Source organism: Prinia subflava, chromosome 14, assembly GCF_021018805.1.
Source record: "Prinia subflava isolate CZ2003 ecotype Zambia chromosome 14, Cam_Psub_1.2, whole genome shotgun sequence".
NCBI lineage: Eukaryota > Metazoa > Chordata > Aves > Passeriformes > Cisticolidae > Prinia > Prinia subflava.
Window position 1 is genome coordinate 12,213,544 of NC_086260.1, and position 17,830 is coordinate 12,231,373.

The 17,830-nt window shown below is 43.8% G+C and overlaps 1 protein-coding gene across 1 annotated transcript; it reads right to left on the reverse strand.

The window, feature by feature from the left end:
* Window positions 1-1,009: 1,009 nt before the first annotated feature.
* NINJ1 (ninjurin 1) lies at window positions 1,010-15,755 on the reverse strand. Its single transcript, XM_063411903.1, has 4 exons — window positions 15,534-15,755; window positions 8,127-8,361; window positions 4,422-4,583; window positions 1,010-2,575 (listed from the first exon to the last, which is right to left on the reverse strand). The coding sequence occupies exons 1-3, from the start codon at window positions 15,603-15,605 to the stop codon at window positions 4,429-4,431; spliced, it is 462 nt and encodes a 153-aa protein (XP_063267973.1). The 5' UTR covers window positions 15,606-15,755; the 3' UTR covers window positions 1,010-2,575; window positions 4,422-4,428.
* Window positions 15,756-17,830: the final 2,075 nt, after the last annotated feature.

Consider the following 17,830-nt stretch of genomic DNA (forward strand, 5'->3'; position numbering starts at 1 on the left):
ACCTCAGACCACTGGCCTCGGATCCAGCCTCTCCAGATAAACCTAGGGAGCCTTCCTGCCCGAGAGCAGATCAATACTCCCAGGAACCTCACTGTCACCTGCAGACTCACCGAGGGTAAAGAATGTTAATTAAAACACTCGAATGGCAGGTGAGGGGATACTCAAGATGGTGTTTTGTCCTTCAGCCTATTTTATGTAAGACTCAGCATCAGAATAAGCTCAGCAGTGACCTGGTTTAGAAGACAAATACTTAAGAGTCAGTTCCAGTAAATCTGGTTGTTGTCACCTGCTTCAGTAAGTAGAGCTATGCTGAGAATCCCAGCCCAGGCTGTTCTGGCTGCTGAAGGGACTTAATTGGAAGGACCATGAGCAGTGCTCACCCTGCCCAGAGCTTATGAAACAGGAGCAAACGGCTGACCTGGCACGAACTGCTCCCCACACAGCCTGGAAAATTCATCTCGCTTCATTATTGATGACCTCTTTTTAAAAGAGATATTTGCCTCCAACCAAGAACTCTGAAAAAGCACAGCAAACCCAAGAACGAGTCCAAGAATGAGTCAAACCTATGTATTTGTTTGCTGCCCCTCAGAGACACTTGCCAGGATTTCAATGCCGCACCTGACTTGAAAGAATAATAATCCTGTGATTAAATTATTTATACTTGAAACCAACTTGCAGATGCTTATGTCTGCTAAAAAATACATGAACTCTGAAGGCTTCAGAGACTTAAAATATAGATTTCATGTCTGAGAACGTTTTGCAAATCTTACTTAATCACAATAAAAGACATGGGAAGCAGCCTCAGAGATGTGACAGCCACGAGTGGGCATGAAGAGTCCTAGAGCAGTTGGTGGTTTGTAAAAATCAAGAGAGGAAGCTGACCTGCGTGCCTCATTCAGAACTTGTTCTGAGTTACGTTTAAATTAGTACAGCACACACAATTAAACCACTGCCTGCTGGATACTGGTCAAATACATGTTACACTGGAAATGAGGCAACAAAAGACAAATCAGAAAATAAAAAATAATGTCTATTCCATTACTAATCACACAAGTTTGATTTGTTTTCTGTTAGTAATTCTTACAGAACATATACCTGAAAGTCTGGTACAGCAATGGGCTTTGAGACATAACCAAAGACAAAGGTCAGGAATAAAAACTGTAAATGACATGAGACATATGAAGTCAAATTTCTGTTCTTGATTAATTGATTAATACAAATCTGCATCTACATATAAGATTTTTCTGATTGCAGTTATGATACTTTCAAAATAAAATGACAAAAATGTTTTTCTTGAAGAAGTTCTTGTAACCTACACCATTACTAGCAATAGTGTATTTAGAAAAAGTGTGAGTCCCTGAGCCAGCAGGTAAGAGCCTAGAAGATAATTATATCTCTCTATATATATTTAAAATTAAAAAATTTGTTTTGCTTTTAGCCATAAATGCATAAAGTCACAAAACTGCAGCAATCAATGATGGGAGGAGAGAGAGGAAACTAGAGAGAAGAACTCAGTTCTGCCATTTGAATTGCTGCTGACAGGCACTTGGAACCAGTTTAGCAGGTAAAGTTCACTCTGGATCCTCCAGTTTACCAGCTGAGCCTAGAAAAGCTGGCATTCCTAATAAAGTTTCCAGAAATTTGATACGAGAAAGAACCTTTTACAATGAGGGTGGGCAGGCCCTGGCACAGGGTGCCCAGAGCAGCTGTGGCAGCCCCTGCATCCCTGGCAGTGCCCAAGGCCAGGCTGGACAGGGCTGGAGCAGCCTGGGACAGGGGGAGGTGTCCCTGCCATGGCAGGGGTGGAATGAGGTGACCTTTACAGGTCCCTTGAATCCAAACTACTCTGTGATAAAAATAAATACATATAATGCACAAAATACACAGAATAGCAGTTCATGGTAAGAAACCATCAACAATTAGGTTATTTGTGTCTGTGCATGATGGACAGGAAATTTTAACTGTGTCCAGAAGAAACAATACAAATGATTACCTGTGAACAAAACTGGACAAAAGCACACTGCTTGTTCCTGTTTGTCTCATCTTTGCTTTAGCTAGAGTGGAAAAAAAAGACAAACAAGGCACAGCTACCTTTACACGCTGCAAAGGAAGAGCCCTGCTGGGCTACAGAGTATATGGGCTTGGTGCCAAGCTGTGAAATAAAGGACAACGTGACCACGCCAGAATCAAAGGCCTGACATTTCTGAACATGGTGGAAATGAAAAATTGCCACAAAAACCAAAGGCATGTAAAAAGAAAAGTCCTGTAAAGTGCAACCAGATGATATTTCCTTGTTTCATAGTTTAGGTCACTTCTCTGAAAAAAAAAAGTTTCTTCAGAAATTGAAATGCCAATATTCCAGAAAAACAGGGTCCTCGGGGCAAAACCAACCTTTTCTTAGATGCCAAACAGTTTAAATATTAACACATGGGAAAATTTCAGGTATACAAGTTTGTTGGAAGCTTGAGAAAGCTGCTTGGTGTGTCCAGCTTCTTCAAATTATTCTTCCTTCCCCACTGTGTCCAGTGTAGCTGGCTCAACTGCAAATGGCATCTAACATGAATGTTCCAGGTCTCTGAAACACAAAGATATTGATATTTTAGCAATACAGGAATTATAGTAAATGACACATTTGCTTTAAAGGGGGAATTAAGTTTTCTGTGGAAAAGGGTGCATAATAGTAAAGGTGAAGCCAGAAAATGGTGGCCACCCACTTCTCTCAGGGTTTTGAGGAGACCGTGACAACAGACTAAAAAACACTTATTTTTCAAGTTACAGTTGGATGACCAGATGTTTTCAGCAAGGGCAATGGGTACAAATGAGCAAACAACAGCTGCAATGTTCCAAAGCAATACAGAACTTCCACATTTAACTGCAGCAAAAAATTGGGTCTGGACACCACATTTGGCTGTTTAATTAGGGAACTGTGTGAAAGCACGGAGGCACGAGCCCACAGCTGCTGGTTCTGTTCTGAGCTTCCTTATGCCTATTTCAGATCCTTGCATCTGCTTCTGTCCCTGGTATTGTGCATGCTTTGTCCCATGAAGGCAGCTAAAATTCCAAGAATCCTTCATGCAGCCCTCTTGGCTTTGCCAGCGTAATTTTGGGGTTAGTACTTCAGTCCTGCTTTAACATGTACTGCTGAAGTCAACATTCTACCTGTATTTCTGATAATAGCTCAGATAATCTATGTGCTTTTTACTGTTAAAATTAAATATTTATTAGTCTGTTTGTAGCAACTGTGTCCCAAAAATGCAATAAAACGATCTTGTTTCACTGCCAGAATTTCACAGGTTTTGGTTAAAGCAGAAAATTCCACCCACACCTTGAGATAAATTAATGTAGTTCTTCATCTTCCTAGCAATTTTTTGCACTGATTTCCCCCCATGCTGTTTTGACTGATGATAAATTTTGGGTTGACTCCCATTCTTGTTACACTGTTCATCTACAGATTAGTGGTTTAAAGGCCTTGTGTATTGTTTTCCATGGAGAAAGGGTTTCCTGTAAAAGTTTGCACGAAGCAGTAACTTTACATGGGCTGTCTGTGCAGTCCAAAGTGCACTGTCAGCCCCGTCATGCCCCCCTCAGCAGGTCTCTGACCCTGGGCTGAGATCTGGGAGACCAAGAGCCAGAGCAATGTTGGCACACACAGACCTAGCAGTGCTATTTTAAAGGCAGATGTTGACCATGGTGCTTCTTGTGTTACAAGCCTACAATTTAGGTTTATCTCCTCCCAAACTGCTCATCACAGCTATGATGCTAGGAAGATCCCCAGATTGATCCCCACAATTCCTATATTTATCTTTCTGTGTAAGAAAAGAACAAAGTTGAAAGTGCTGGTAGAGGAACGATGTTGTCCTACGTGGCCACACGTAAAGTGACAGAGCTCACCTGCATGGGCTGTGTCTCCCCCAGAGCAAATCTCTGGCCTGTGGAGGACACAGGAGCCACACAAACTGGAGCCAGCTCAGGAACTGAGAGGCTCCAGCATGTGCAGCGTTACACTGTCAGATCTGACAGCCCTAGCTACTGGGAAACAGATTGTCTTCAGTAAGTAACAGACTGGATGCAAACCTTCCTTAAAAAAAGGAGAGGCATTTGGGGAAAGCAGAACAGCATTACCTCCCTTATTGTCTCAGTCAGCAGTAAGGAAAAGGAGTGGCTAGGCCAGGACATTCCTTACACTTCCTATGGGTGACATGTGCTGCCATCAACTTTTGAACTCCACATTCACAAACACACTGTAATAACTTACCCGTTCCCTGCAGCTTCTGCTTTTGCACTGATGGCAAGTGAACTCCGGTATTGCCAGAACGTGAACAGCACAGATGAGCCCGTGGCTGCTCCTAAGGTGCCCCAGTGTGCCCTGCACTCCTGGATGCCATGCCCTGCTACCTCATGCTGCAGGAGACCACACTCACCTGGTCCTTACTGTCGTGATGCTGGCTCAGCAACTGGTTTCTGCACTCCAAAGGCAGTGATAAAAATATTCACAACTACTATAATGAATACTAGTCCAGTTGCAAGGTTGTTGAGGAAATTCAGCTTTCCATGTTTTGCAGGGTTGTTAAGGTCATATTTTACTTCAAAGAGAAAGGAGAAAAAATGTTTTAATGATATGTATATTTCAAAATCCAGAATAAAAGATTTCATACTGCTGTAGTTAAAGAATTTATCTTATGCGATGCTATTTGGATCAGTCATATTTAAAAGGGAAGTCAGATTCTGCAGTGTTAGTGGAAGTGCTAAGGGGAAGGTCTGTAACCACAAGGAGCCTATTAACTTCCAGTAATTAGCATCTAATCTCTGTGGAGACACATGGGAAGTAATGGATGCACTAACACCACTAGAAATCTTTTGAGTTCTTGATATTTTGAAGCCTAGCTTTGTTGCAGACTTTAAGCATTTAAAAATTATTTCAGCCTTGAATGCATTTAGCTTGAAGTCCTGACAGGCTGAAGCTAAATTTCCTAGTTAAAATGCTACAAATCTCGTTACCAGTGCTGGATTTTTTTCTGTACTGTGCCCTTCCCCAGCTTGTACTCCCTCATACTCCCTGCTTTTGCCCTGATTCTGTTTTCAGAAAGCAAGGGCACTCTATCTGTTAAACAGAGGGAGATGTCAGAGCAGTGTAGCTGCAGTCCTTTCGACAGAGAGCATCTGCTGTGTAAACATTTTCCTTTGTTTCTTGCAGCTGTCTTTTGGTTGAACTGCTAAAAGGGAGCAAGGGAGGCTCACACAAGGGAGATAGCATTAACACAGTGTAAGCTCTGATTCCAGGCCTCGAGATAGCACACAAATTAGTTACACTGGGCTGATAATAGGTTTGGTTTAAGACAGTGAGAAGTCTGGGGCATTTGCCTGGCATCATAGAATCACTAAGGCTGGAAAAGACCTCCAGGATCATCAGGTCCAACTTTGACCAAATACTATCATGTGCACTGAAACACCATGTGAAAACCTGAGAGCTTCCTGTCTCTGATCTCTGGTAATAAGGGCCCTGCAGCTCAGACCCTTGGCTACATTCCTTTGATGCTGGTGGAGTGAGTGCTGATTAATTCTGGAGCATATTTTGAGAGTGGGTTTTGTCTATTAAGACTCCCAAGTTTTCAAGAGCACAGATCACTGGAGGTTGTGTCTGCATGTGCACACATGTGAGAGAAAATTTATAACAGACAAGTTTTTACAGCAACATAAAACCTAGAGCTCCTTCTGATAGGCACATACATAGACATACAGCTTATGACTCTACCACACAAAATAAACCTTGTTATTTGCTTTTACCATCATCACTGTTCCATACTGCAGAAGTGAACCACTGAAGAAATATCCCTTGTTGCTGAAGCAGTTAAGTGGTTGCAAGCACACTCGTGATGCTGAAGTGCAAACAGCCAGGTTCACCTGGGGTCCCTAATAATGCTGTTTTGGCTTCAAGGAATTCTGGGCACCTGTTCAAGCCCTGTTTGCTAAGGCAGTGTAGTCAAACATCCTAGGCCAGGCAAAGCATGGAAGAACAGGCTGGGAGAACTGCCCTGACACTTTCAGAGCTGTCTCTTTGTCCAAAGGAGGGTCAGAGAAGACAAGTAATGCTTGCCAGTTTAGGAAGAGCTCTAAATTTTGAAGTAGAATTGCAGTAATCCTATTTTTGTAATTACAGCATTTAAGATGAGGGTGGTTGTGAAAATGTTCTTAAGAACAGGTTTTTTTAAGTATTTTATTATAGTGGATTACTATGATTTCATGCCACTGAAACTATTTCAAGACATTCTTTGCTTTTCTTCCAAAAAATTAAGGTCACCAAATCACTTTCAAGGACAAGTTTGTTGAACATTTCTCACTTTGTTTTTGTGAAAGGCTCTTTAGAAGGAGGAAAAACCTTTAACACCTAGTGGAAACCGTGGGAACTGGTAGCTCCCAGGATAAAACCCTGACTCAAGGAAAGAGTCCTTTGGATGGTGGGGTGGGACAGACTTTTGTTTGGCCATGTGAGAGCTTAAAGAGACAGAACTTCATGGCTGGACAGAAGCAAACTATTCCTGCAAGCCAAAACTATAAAATACACACTGTGAAAAGCAAGTTCTTGCTCTGATGCCTGTATCTTCATAGCTTTGTCTCCTATTTCCTGTCTTTGACCTCAGCAGGACTACTCTGCTCCAAGAGTGCATCACCATCAGCCAAGGGCTCTGTCACCTCCATGTGATGAAGTTAAAATTGACAGCAATTTAAACCATTTTAGCAGTGTCTTGCAGAAACAAGCATTAAAAAGCAGTATCTCAGCATTTACTGAAATTATTGCCAGCAGAAATACAGGCAGCTTGTTTAAGCCCTCAAAGCCTGCTGAAACAACCAGAGAGATGCCTCCAACTGAGGAACATGAAAGTATTTTGCTGATTTTTCCATGACTCGCTTCAGACACCTCCCAGCATCAACAGGTTGTTTTTTTTTCCAGTCCCCTTCTGGAATCTCCTCTGATGCAAGACCTGGATTCTGCTCTTGCACCAACTCTAACAAATGCAGAGACAGTTGTATTCCATCTCTTTTGTAAGAAAGAAAAAAGCCGCATCAACTGTGAGTAATACAAGCCATGTGTATCCTGGATCCCTAGGAACTTTCTCCTTGAACAGAACATTGTTTTTTCAGCTGTGATAAGAGAGCAGAACACTGAAAGATTGACAGGGATGCCAAAGGTGGCACCCATAGCTCATTAAATGACATGTGCCAACTCTGCCTTTTCATTTACATTAGGCCCAAGGTCAGTTGTCTAGTTCCCACTAAGGTAAAGGGTGAGATTTGAAAAACATTATGAAAATAAATGATCCCATATCACTAGCAGAAATGATCCACAGCTGTTTCCTACCAGTGGCAGTGTCATTTATTCCAGGTGGGCAATGGTAGATGCAGTTTGATTGCAACACAGCCAGGCTAAAGACAACATGCCACACCAACATGACCACGGACATTTAGACTTTCACTTCCCTTTTGAAGTTCCACATTCACAATATTTTCTTATATGACTGATATGGAAGAAACACATTTCCGTCATAAGATTAAGTAACAGGTCTTGCCAAAAACATTATTATGAAACTGAATAGACTGCATTATCCTATCTGGCCTACTGATGTTTCTTTTACAATCTTTCATAATTTTCCTTCCTCCTCAGGCTTTCTGGAGAAAAAAATATTCATGGTATGGGCAAATGAGTAGGAAGAAGTATAAAAATTGAAGATTTCACATGAAGTTGCCCTTCCTCCCTTTGTTGGATTATTTCTATGGTTTCAAGAAAAAAATCTGTATTTTTTGCATATTAGGAAAAATTTCTCCACTGAAAGGGTTGTCAAGCATTGGAACAGGCTGCCCAGGGAAGTGGTCGAGTCACCATCCCTGGAGCTAATTAAAAGATGTGCAACTGTGATGTTTATGTACATGGTTTAGTAGTGAACAGGTCAGTGCTGGGTTAACTTTTGGACTAGATGACCTTAGAGGTCTTTTCCAACCTAAATGATTGTATGATTCTATCCTGAATCAGTTCTGAGGCAAAGGCTTTTTAAAAGCAAAGTGTATGTTTATTCACCATCTTTGGGCTGTAAGAAAAGTACCAGTCAGTGGTTCTTGCTGCAGCTACGTACCAAGGAATATCAGGAGCACTCCCACCATAACTTGCAGGGTGAGTGACAGACTGATGAGAATGATCAGAGGGACGTAGAAGGAGAAGGAGGGCCCCTGCTCCATGACAGCTTTGAGCTGGGAGGCGTTGGCCATCAGCAGGGCGATGTCCAGCATGCTCTCGGCCGCGCTCTTCTTGTTGGCGTAGTGGTTGATGTTGATGGGTCTGTTCCTTTGGAGCCACTGCCACCTTCTGCTCTGCAGCCAGCAGAGAGGAAAAGGGTTATTCATGCCTCTTAACTGCTGGTGAGTGAGACATCACTTGGCCCATCAAATGATTCCTGTGATCATATGGGCAGAGCCACAGCAGTGCTGAGATTTTCTGTGCAGCTTCCCCACTGTTACCCCTGTCCTCCAGAAGGAGAGCAGCAAACAGTGCCTGCCTCTACTGCTCTTTGGCACTTTTTCCAGCTTGCCTATAGGATCAGTCTAAACAGCCAGCATGTTTCTATCCTGGGAAAAGGAGAGACTAGAAAGGCTGAAAAGTTTGCACTAAGAAAAAGTTGGGAGGGAAAAACCAGCAAACAACTGCTTGTTGTGACTAATTTACTCCTGAAGGCACACTTAAAAATACAGATATTTATTAAATTCACTTTCTCTCATCACACACCCAAAAAGTTCCTTCATTACTCATGAGTCTTATTTTAAGGACTGATGTGAAATTTGCCACGGTGTGGGCTTTGCTTGCCCTCCTTTCCTTGCTACTTCTTCCTCCGTCATGCCAATGTCCAGGGCCATCCATACACCCATACACAGATGTTTTTCCACTTAACTGTCATATGATCTGTTGTTGCCAAGAATTGCCCAATTACAAGGGAATCTTTTTTCCCCATTTTCACTTCAGCTGGTTTCTGTTTGGGATTGTTTTTTGTTTGGGTTTTTTTTTGGTTTTTTTTTTAATTGCTCTGCAAACAAACAGGAAAATTAAAAACCAACTTCAGGGCAAACCTAGGGCTAGTTAACCCAATAGGATGAATATATGAGTGTTTCCTGATGAAGATTCATGTGACCTGACTTGAAATTCGACTGCTTGTCTCCCAGAGGTGCCTATTTCTCCATGGATTAGATGCAGCTTAGGGTAACTAGGTTAGACTCAGCTGCCCAACTCTACGGGGAAGCAAGAGTAAGTGATCCTCTATCCTGCTGTCTCTGAACAGGTTAGGAATTTCATTCTTGCTGCTTTTACTTCTAGACTTCAAAAATAATAGACAAATATATGAAAAGTAAGCTTATTCTAGCTGACTTCTTTAAACCTACTTCTTAGAGACTTTTTTACTGTCCAAATGTGTTCCTGCTTGCCAGAAAATCCTGTGAAAGAAGTCTGGCTTTGCAGGTCAGTTCAAATGCAGAAGATACCCTCTAATTACTCTCCTCAGCAACACTAAACATGATCAACTCCCAAGCCAGGCTTGCCACAGTCCAGACCTAAAAGCCTCCTTTTAAATAGGGTAGATATTCATGTACACATTGCCAGTTTTTCCAGGGCATTTGAGCACCAAACTTGACCTATTTTCACCAGACATGTTGTCATCCATCAGAAGCCTAAATATTTGACTGAGTGTAATTTGTCAAAGGGCAGTAGCAAATACGAAAGCTTTTCCTCAGCCTGTGATCTTGCCTTCACCGGGAAAAATGACCTGTAATCATGAAAACCCCAAAAACATTCACTTCCTGTCTCCTGACTGATGCTGGAAAACCATAAAACATAACCAAAAAAAAACCAGAAAAAAGAGCAAATTACCCTTGTCTTCTGGCAGTAAGCTGATGGCCACTGCCAGAGGCTCGGAAGCTGAGGCAGTCAGTGCTGTATGGGCACTTTTTAAGATCAGACTGTGTTACACAGCAATATACAGACAGGTAATGAAAGAAGATGTTGCCTTAACCCCGGGAGGCTGAGTCTGTACAACAGAAATGATAGTAGAACTTGGTTATGTGGCTGTATGGTTTCAGGGAGATTCCAGGCATGCAGCACCGTGAGCAGCCCACAGCACCAAACAACACTTACTGGGCAGTGATCACCCACAGGGCTGCACAGAGGGACAGTGGAATGTCAGGAGATTTTCTAGGGTGCAGGTAAAGGAAGGCTTTTCCTGCAGGTGTCCCTTGGCAAAAGAGCAGCACGTGACCTCCTTCAGTCTCAGTGCAACCAAAACACCTCCTCACACACATTCAACATTCAAATTCCTTGGCAGAGACAAGCTAAGCCCTTGTGTTCATGTCTCTGAAGGAGTTTGACCAAAGCCAGCACATGTGTTCACACGTGTGTAAGTGCCAGGTGCATCTGCGACTGCATTCCCTGCAGTATTCCCTGCAGTATTCCCTGCAGTATTCCCTGCCTGCCTTCAGGTCCCCAGAGCTGCAAAGCGTCAGCCTCTCAGCACAACAGCCTGCCCTGCTGGTCCGTGCACAGTTAGACAAAGGACTCTCCCTCTTGCTCCATTTGTGACTGGAAGAACGCCATGGAAAGGCTGATTTTCACAGTGACATGGTGCTGTCCCCACAGGCAGCACCACTCTGGGTCTCCTCACAGGAGCAGGGGCTGTTTGCTTGCCCAGAGCACTGCACTCTGCAAGGATAAAGCTACGCCATGTCATAAACAGACACGGTTTTGGTTCTGTAAGACAGAACCTTCGCTCCAAGATGGTATGGTACAGGTTCACAGTCTCCCTGTGTTAGTGCAGACTTTACCCCTGCTTTGCTTCACTCCCCAGTTCAATGGTACACCCAGAAGAACTGAGTCCCTCTGAAATATAGAAAGGATTGCATTGATTACGTTTATTAAAAAGCAAATACAAGAGGCTGTGCAGCAAATGCCCTTAGGTGTTGAGTTTCATGAATCACAGCTAAGCCCCACCTGGTGATTCAACAGGAAGGAAACAGCACTGAAAATGGAAATATTTGAAAACAATAAAATATCTTTGCTAAATACAGTAAATTGTTATAGTAAGGATTACAGCAGTTTTCTTTCTATTTGGGGTTAGTTATTAATGCAATTTTATGGGCCAACAGCCTTGATTCAAAATGAGAATGGACCAGAGTGACCTCTGGTTTGTAATGCCATAGAGCAAGCTTCCTGAACATCTCGTGTTTAGCAATAAGTCTGAATTATAAAACAATGGAAACTTGCTACATAATAATGAAGCTGTGCAGAACTAAAGCTGAGCCACACTGAACTTAGTGGTGCTGCTCTTTACTGTGTTCTACAATATTCTTCCCAATCAGAAATGTTAAAAAGATGTTAAAAAGCAGTTTTGTTTAAGAAGCAGTTTACTACAGTTTTGAAGTATTAATCTTTCAGAAAAATACCACATGACTAATTTTTCCAGATCTTTGAGGCGAAATTTCGTGTTTGGAAAAAATTCCAGTTAAATCAAACAAGAGACAGATCAGATAAAAAAGAATAATACAGGACTAAAATAGAACACCATGTCAGAACTTTTATTTTTTTCTACGATCCAACCTACAGTTATAAGATTGAACTAGCAACTTTACACTAGTATTTAATAATCCTTATAGTTGTAGAATTTCTGTCCACATCTCCATCATCTACACACTGAAATTGCAAAGGGCCATATATGGCCATTCTGAAGTCAGACTTCCCCTCCATCTCAGAGATCTCACTGACATAAAAACAAACAGGAGAGATACTCTACAAAGAAAAAAGTATTCTTCCAGCAAAAATATTTTAAGCCATGTCAGTCATATAATGGGTGATTACAGAATCACAGAATAGGCTGAGTGGGAAGGGACCCACAGGGATCCTCCAGCCCAGCTCCTGTCCCTGCCCAGACCTCCCAGCAATCCCACCCTGTGCACCCCTGGCAGCGCTGTCCAAAGGCTCCTGGAGCTCTGGCAGCCTCGGGGCCATGCCCAGCACCCTCTGGAGGAAGAACCTTACCCTGAGATCCACCCTAACCCTCCCTGACACAACTTCAGGCCATTCTCTGAGGTCCTACCCCTGGTCACCACAAAAAGACATCAGTGCCCCTCCTCTGCCCCTCACGAGGAAGTTGTTGACCCCAGTGAGTCTCCCCTCAGCCTCCTCCTCTCCCTGAACAGACCAAGGCTTCCCCTCCAGGCCCTTCACCATCCTCGTGACCTCCTTATCTCTGAGGGATCCTTTGTACACCTCCTCAGAAGATATTCTGTGGTTTTTCCTTCAAAAAAACATTAGATCACTTGTTCAGCTTAGCACTGACTCAAGAGAGAAAAACCCCTACCCCTGGCTCCGGAATGAATCATCAGTTTCATTTCCCATGGAAATCTCATTTGGAGGGGAGATGTTCACCCAAGTACCAACCCAGTGCAATACTAACTAGTCTGTGGGAATTCTGCAATCACATCTTGACACGCTGTGGTTGCAAGCAAATAGAAAAAAAAAAGGGAAAAACCCAGCATGTCTTTGTATTTCATAGATATCATGATTTCCTAGCAGCTTCAAAACTATGTGTTTAAAGAGAATGACTTTTATACAAACAAAAAATGCATGTATGACTACATTAGGAAAAAAACTGTGGCAGTCATGTTGACTCCTGAGAGCTAAAAAAGTTAATATCAAAAAAGGGAAAAGGACAGTCTGCTGAGGGCCAAGCACTGTTTTCCTAAAGCTGGACTGGTTCCAGGATTCAGTTAGAATACTTCTACTTCTTAGATTACTGTAAAATAATCAGCACACCTCATGACTAAATTTGTGGAATAAAGGAGTAACTTAAACTTGTTCCCACAGTTATTTAAATAGAAGCTTGCTCCTGTATAATTTTTTTCTGCCTTGCATTATTATACTCATTCCAGTCATTTGGTCTTACAATACTATTTCTCACAACTGGGCTGTGGACTGTCTATTTCGTGTGGTTAACATGCTGTTTACTCTAGCTTCTTTAAAAACATGCAAGCAAATACTTATCACCAATAGTATCAATATTTGGAGTATATAGAAGACTCCAAATTCAGTTTGAGTAACAAGAACATACCATTTCAGGCTATAAGCAGCAAAATAATTTCAAGTTCCTACAGGCTGGTTACTTGCAGTATGATGCCAAGAAACCACCATGTTTCAAAATACTTTTAGGTTCCAAATTACTTCTGAATTAATATACAGACTTTAAACACATTTTTAGGAATAACATGATTAACGCTATTTCTACTATCCAAATCTTGTTCACCTTTTTCATAGCTCTTCTTTAACTCCTTCATCTTGCACGTCCTGTTATCTTGGAAACACTAAATTAGATTTTTGCAACACAGTGGATAGAGAGTGTTTCAATACAGACTACGAACAAGCAAAGCAACTAGATGGATGAAAAAACTGTTACAATCTGCATTTGTATGAACAGATCCTTTGAAGAAGAGAAGATATGTCTGCCAGGTGTAATTACACACATTAGTCAGTGAGGTGTGCCACGACAGCCCAATCCTAGAAGCAAGGAATTTCTTACTTCTAAAAGCCTGACAGCTGTTAAAAATGTATCCAAATGAATTCTGAAGTAAAAACAAACCACATCAAACCAGTGTGACCACTTGTTCAGAACTACCAAGAGCTTAACTGGTCTTTTTTAAATTTGTATGCTTTGATTGCACTGAAAGTAACAACGACACCTGCATTTCAGCTCCTCTGTATGAGAAGGCAGTGGTCTGTGGTGAGGATGTGCAAGAGAGTCTGTTTTGAGGAGAGGACACATGCTGGGATGGGCAGCAAGGAAACCAGAGTGGCCCCTGTTCTGATGCTGTGAGCATTCCTCAAAGCAGACACAGCATGGACTGTGGACATGGACTATGGACATTCTGACTCCAGTATGGAACATCCACGCAGCTGCAGATGGTCTCTCCAGGTTTAGCTGGCTGCTGAGCTGGGGTGTTCTCGTTTGTGTGAATTGTGAACACTGGCAGATTTTTTTAAGGTATCTTCTCTTCAGAGCTGGGTTTTTGAAAAATCTGTCCCCATCTGTTTTACCTTGCATATCCTGTGTTTGTGCATGTGAAAATTAACACGTTTATGAAGTTCACTGAAGTGCTACTGTATACATTTTAAACAATGGAACAGCATGTCTCACTGCTTATTCTTTATATGGCACTCACTGAGAACCTGAGTTTTGATGGGAAAGGTGCAACGAAATGAGGGTTGCTTGTAACTGAAGATGAAGTAAAACAGGAAAGTTGCCGAAAAATTCTTGGAGCAGACCACATTGGGAAACCCCCCCATGAAGAGTAATTGTGATGTAATCACAAAGCTGTGTCAAGGGAATGAGAGAAGTCAGAGGTTTAAAGGAAACCACTCCAGACTACCAGTTTGACTTGCATATCCCAGCCTTGACTCACTTTAGGTAGGATTTCCAGGATTTATTAAAAAAATATTTTTATTTTTCTTGGTTTGATGTTCATGACTCCAAGGGTCTGTCAGGGAGGGAGGGATGGAGGCAGGACAGATGTGCTACACAATCAGCCTAGTCTGTCTGTAACCAGAACGTTTCACCAGTGACACAGAAGAGGGTTTAGTACAGCGGTTTCTGTGTGGCAGACTTAGTGAGAGCTGCCTTTAGTGTTTAGTCCTTTCCAAAACAAGATAAAAGACACTCTTCTGCCAGTCTGCTCTTTTCAGATAAGTAGCATGCTCCACAAACATCCTTTACACTTAACCAGAATATGGGATAAATACTTCCCAGTGAGGATGTCTGGTCATGTTTTGACTACTCAGAGACGAAAAAAGCTGCGTATTCTTCTTTTTATTTTGATTACTGCATGGAAATTAACCATACAGATGGTACCACTTCAGTAATTCCTCTTAGTTTTGTAATTGCCTATTCTGCGTGGATCTGCGCTCCCAAGGCAGCCGGGCGGGCAAAGCCCTGCAGGTGCGGGAGCTGCGGGCGGGTCGGGGCGAGGAGAGCCCGGCTGACAGCTCTGGGAGCGGGAGCTGCCCGGAGCCCTGCCCGGAGCCTGCCCGGAGCCCTGCCCGGGCACACGGAGCCCGCAGCGGCCTCCCTGCAGGAGCGGCAAGGAATGCGGGAAAGGCAGCTAAAACCCAGCAACAACCGAGCAGCACCGAGCAGCACCGAGCAGCACCGCACCTCGCGGAGTGCCCGCCCCGCCAGGCACCGGGATGGGCACTGCGGGACGGGCACAGCATCGGGCCCGGGATGGGCACTGCGGGACGGGCACAGCCCCGCCAGGGCCCGGGACGGGCACTGCGGGACGGGCACAGCATCGGGCCCGGGATGGGCACTGCGGGACGGGCACAGCATCGGGCCCGGGATGGGCACTGCGGGACGGGCACAGCATCGGGCCCGGGATGGGCACTGCGGGACGGGCACAGCATCGGGCCCGGGATGGGCACAGCGCGGCCCCCACCCCCGCCAGGCGGGCCCGGCCCTCACCTGCTCCTCGGCCGCCGACTCCGCGCCCTCCGCCGTCCCGTTGAGCTCGTGGGTCTCGCTGCCGGAGTCCATCGCGGCTGCCCGGGTCCCTGCAGGGCCCGGGTCCCTGCAGTGCCCGCGGGCGGAGGGGAAGGTTCCCCGCGGAGCAGCGGTTCCCGGAGCCTGCCCGGCCTCACCGCCGGCGCCGCCTTCCGCCGCTCTTCCGCCGCTCTTCCGCCGCTCTTCCCCCGTTCTCCCCCCGTTCTTCCCCCGTTCTCCCCCCGCTCTTCCCCGCCTCCTGCCCTCCTCTCCTGCCCACGGGCGGAGGTTTCCGCTCAGCCCCGGCCGAGGCAGCCGAGCCCGGGCTCCGCCCCAGGCGGCGGTGCTGGCCGGGAGTTGCATTGCGTGCTGTTCTCTACGTAGGGCAGCGGCCATGGATGCGAATGGCTCTTTCAGAAATCTGTCTTGACAAAGTGGAAGGCTACGGTTTGATTTTCAAGAGCTCTCTGATCAATGTTTTTAGGGTTTCAATAGCGTTATCCTTTTTTTCCCCCTTATTGTCCTGTATATTTTTGTCTTTTTATGTTCTGTGACAATGACCATGTACAAACCTATGAACAGACAGGTTTGATGGTGATGGGACCACTCAGATGCATAGAAACAACTGCCAGCAAGAGCAGAAATGTAAAAAAAAAAAAAAAAAAAGTAAGTAATTGGGTTTTACATGACCTCATGGAATCTCTTTTAAAGCCTGAACTGCTCATCTGCACTGAAAATGTTCCTGAATAGTTGTTAGTGCAGTGGGCTAGGAAATGCTAATTTGGAGAGAGCAATAAAGTTTGTTGTTATAGTCCATAGAAAATGGAAGAAACAATGTGTTATGACAGCAAAGATGTATGTGTATAAATTACTTCTTAACAAGCCCAAGGCTTGAAAAGGCACATTGCTTTCCTTAATTTTTGCATTTGTAGTAGCTAAACTTCAGTAATAGGCTCAGCCAGGCCAGCCTTTATCAGATACATTACCTGTTCATTTAACAGTCATTAAATATGCATGAGCCATAATTGTTGCTGCATTTGGTTCCCAGGACAACCTGGTCAGAATCCTCTCTGGTTGCAAGCATCCAGTGACATTTTCAGAGATACTGCTATATTTTTAATGACCCCTTTTTCATTTTCTGTACCTCCTTGCAAATGCATTTTGAGAACCTTGTTTGGCAGTTGTAAAGGTGTGATGTGCTCTAGTGAAATTATTTTGCCCTTAGTCCTAGAAATGAGAGGTCTGCTCTTTGGACATGACAGGGATAGTGCTGAGTGGTGCCTCCTGAGTGCTGACTCCCTTTGTGCTGCACAATCACTTGCCAAGGACACCTGAGAGTAGGACTTGTTCTCAATCCTGTGGGGAATGGGTGTAATTTCAGTAGAACTGGGAAACGGCTGAATTTGTGTTTGTGAGACATACGGTCTGAAACTTTGCATTTGTCAGACCAGTATAATGTTTTTAACAATAAAATTTCCTGTTATCCAGCCTTTGAGTTAGTTCTGTGGGTTGAATCTGAAAAAAAAATCATTTGCTGCTTATGGAAAAGACCCTGTGGTCCCTGTGTGGAAATAGACTCAAACTGTGGTGAGAGAGAGGCAGACTGGTGATGCATTTTGGAAGATTTTCCAGACGTTCTGGAAAGACATTAGTGGAAGGTTCCCTGTCCATGGCAGGAGGGTTGTGACAAGATGATCTCTGTGGTTCCTTACAACCCAAAACATGCCATGATTCTGTGATTTTGGTTTTGCCTGCTCACAAGCAACTGGGCTTAATGCATGAAACACATATGGAAATTTCTAGCCTCTGTTATTGGGAAGATCAGTTTCAACAGTTGTGTTTGTCCATTTTGGATTTAAAATCTTGAAGCCAGTGATTAAATATATTTTTTTTTGCTTAAGATGTGCTGCTTTGCTTGGCACACACGTGTTTGGAACAGAGAAAGAGAAGGTTTTCAGCAGTGCTGGACTTGTGCCAGAAGGAGATGAGTAAGCTCCTGCCTGGAAATAAACAGAAACATCTACACAAGTGGTGTGGCATTAAAATGGGGTTAAATACATCAAACGATACATTAAAATACAGTTTACCGGTGCTGTTTTGTATTAATTTTTGATGCAATTAGAAGTGCAAGGCAGTTGCTGTCTCTGTTAAGAGCAAGTTCTCTTTGCCATTCCACAGAGGACTTGTCTGTGCAGTGTCTCACTTCTGCTGGGCTCGCTGCCCTCCGCGCAGTCACACACTCTGCGCAGTGCTGTGCTCAGGGCACAGCAGCTGTACCC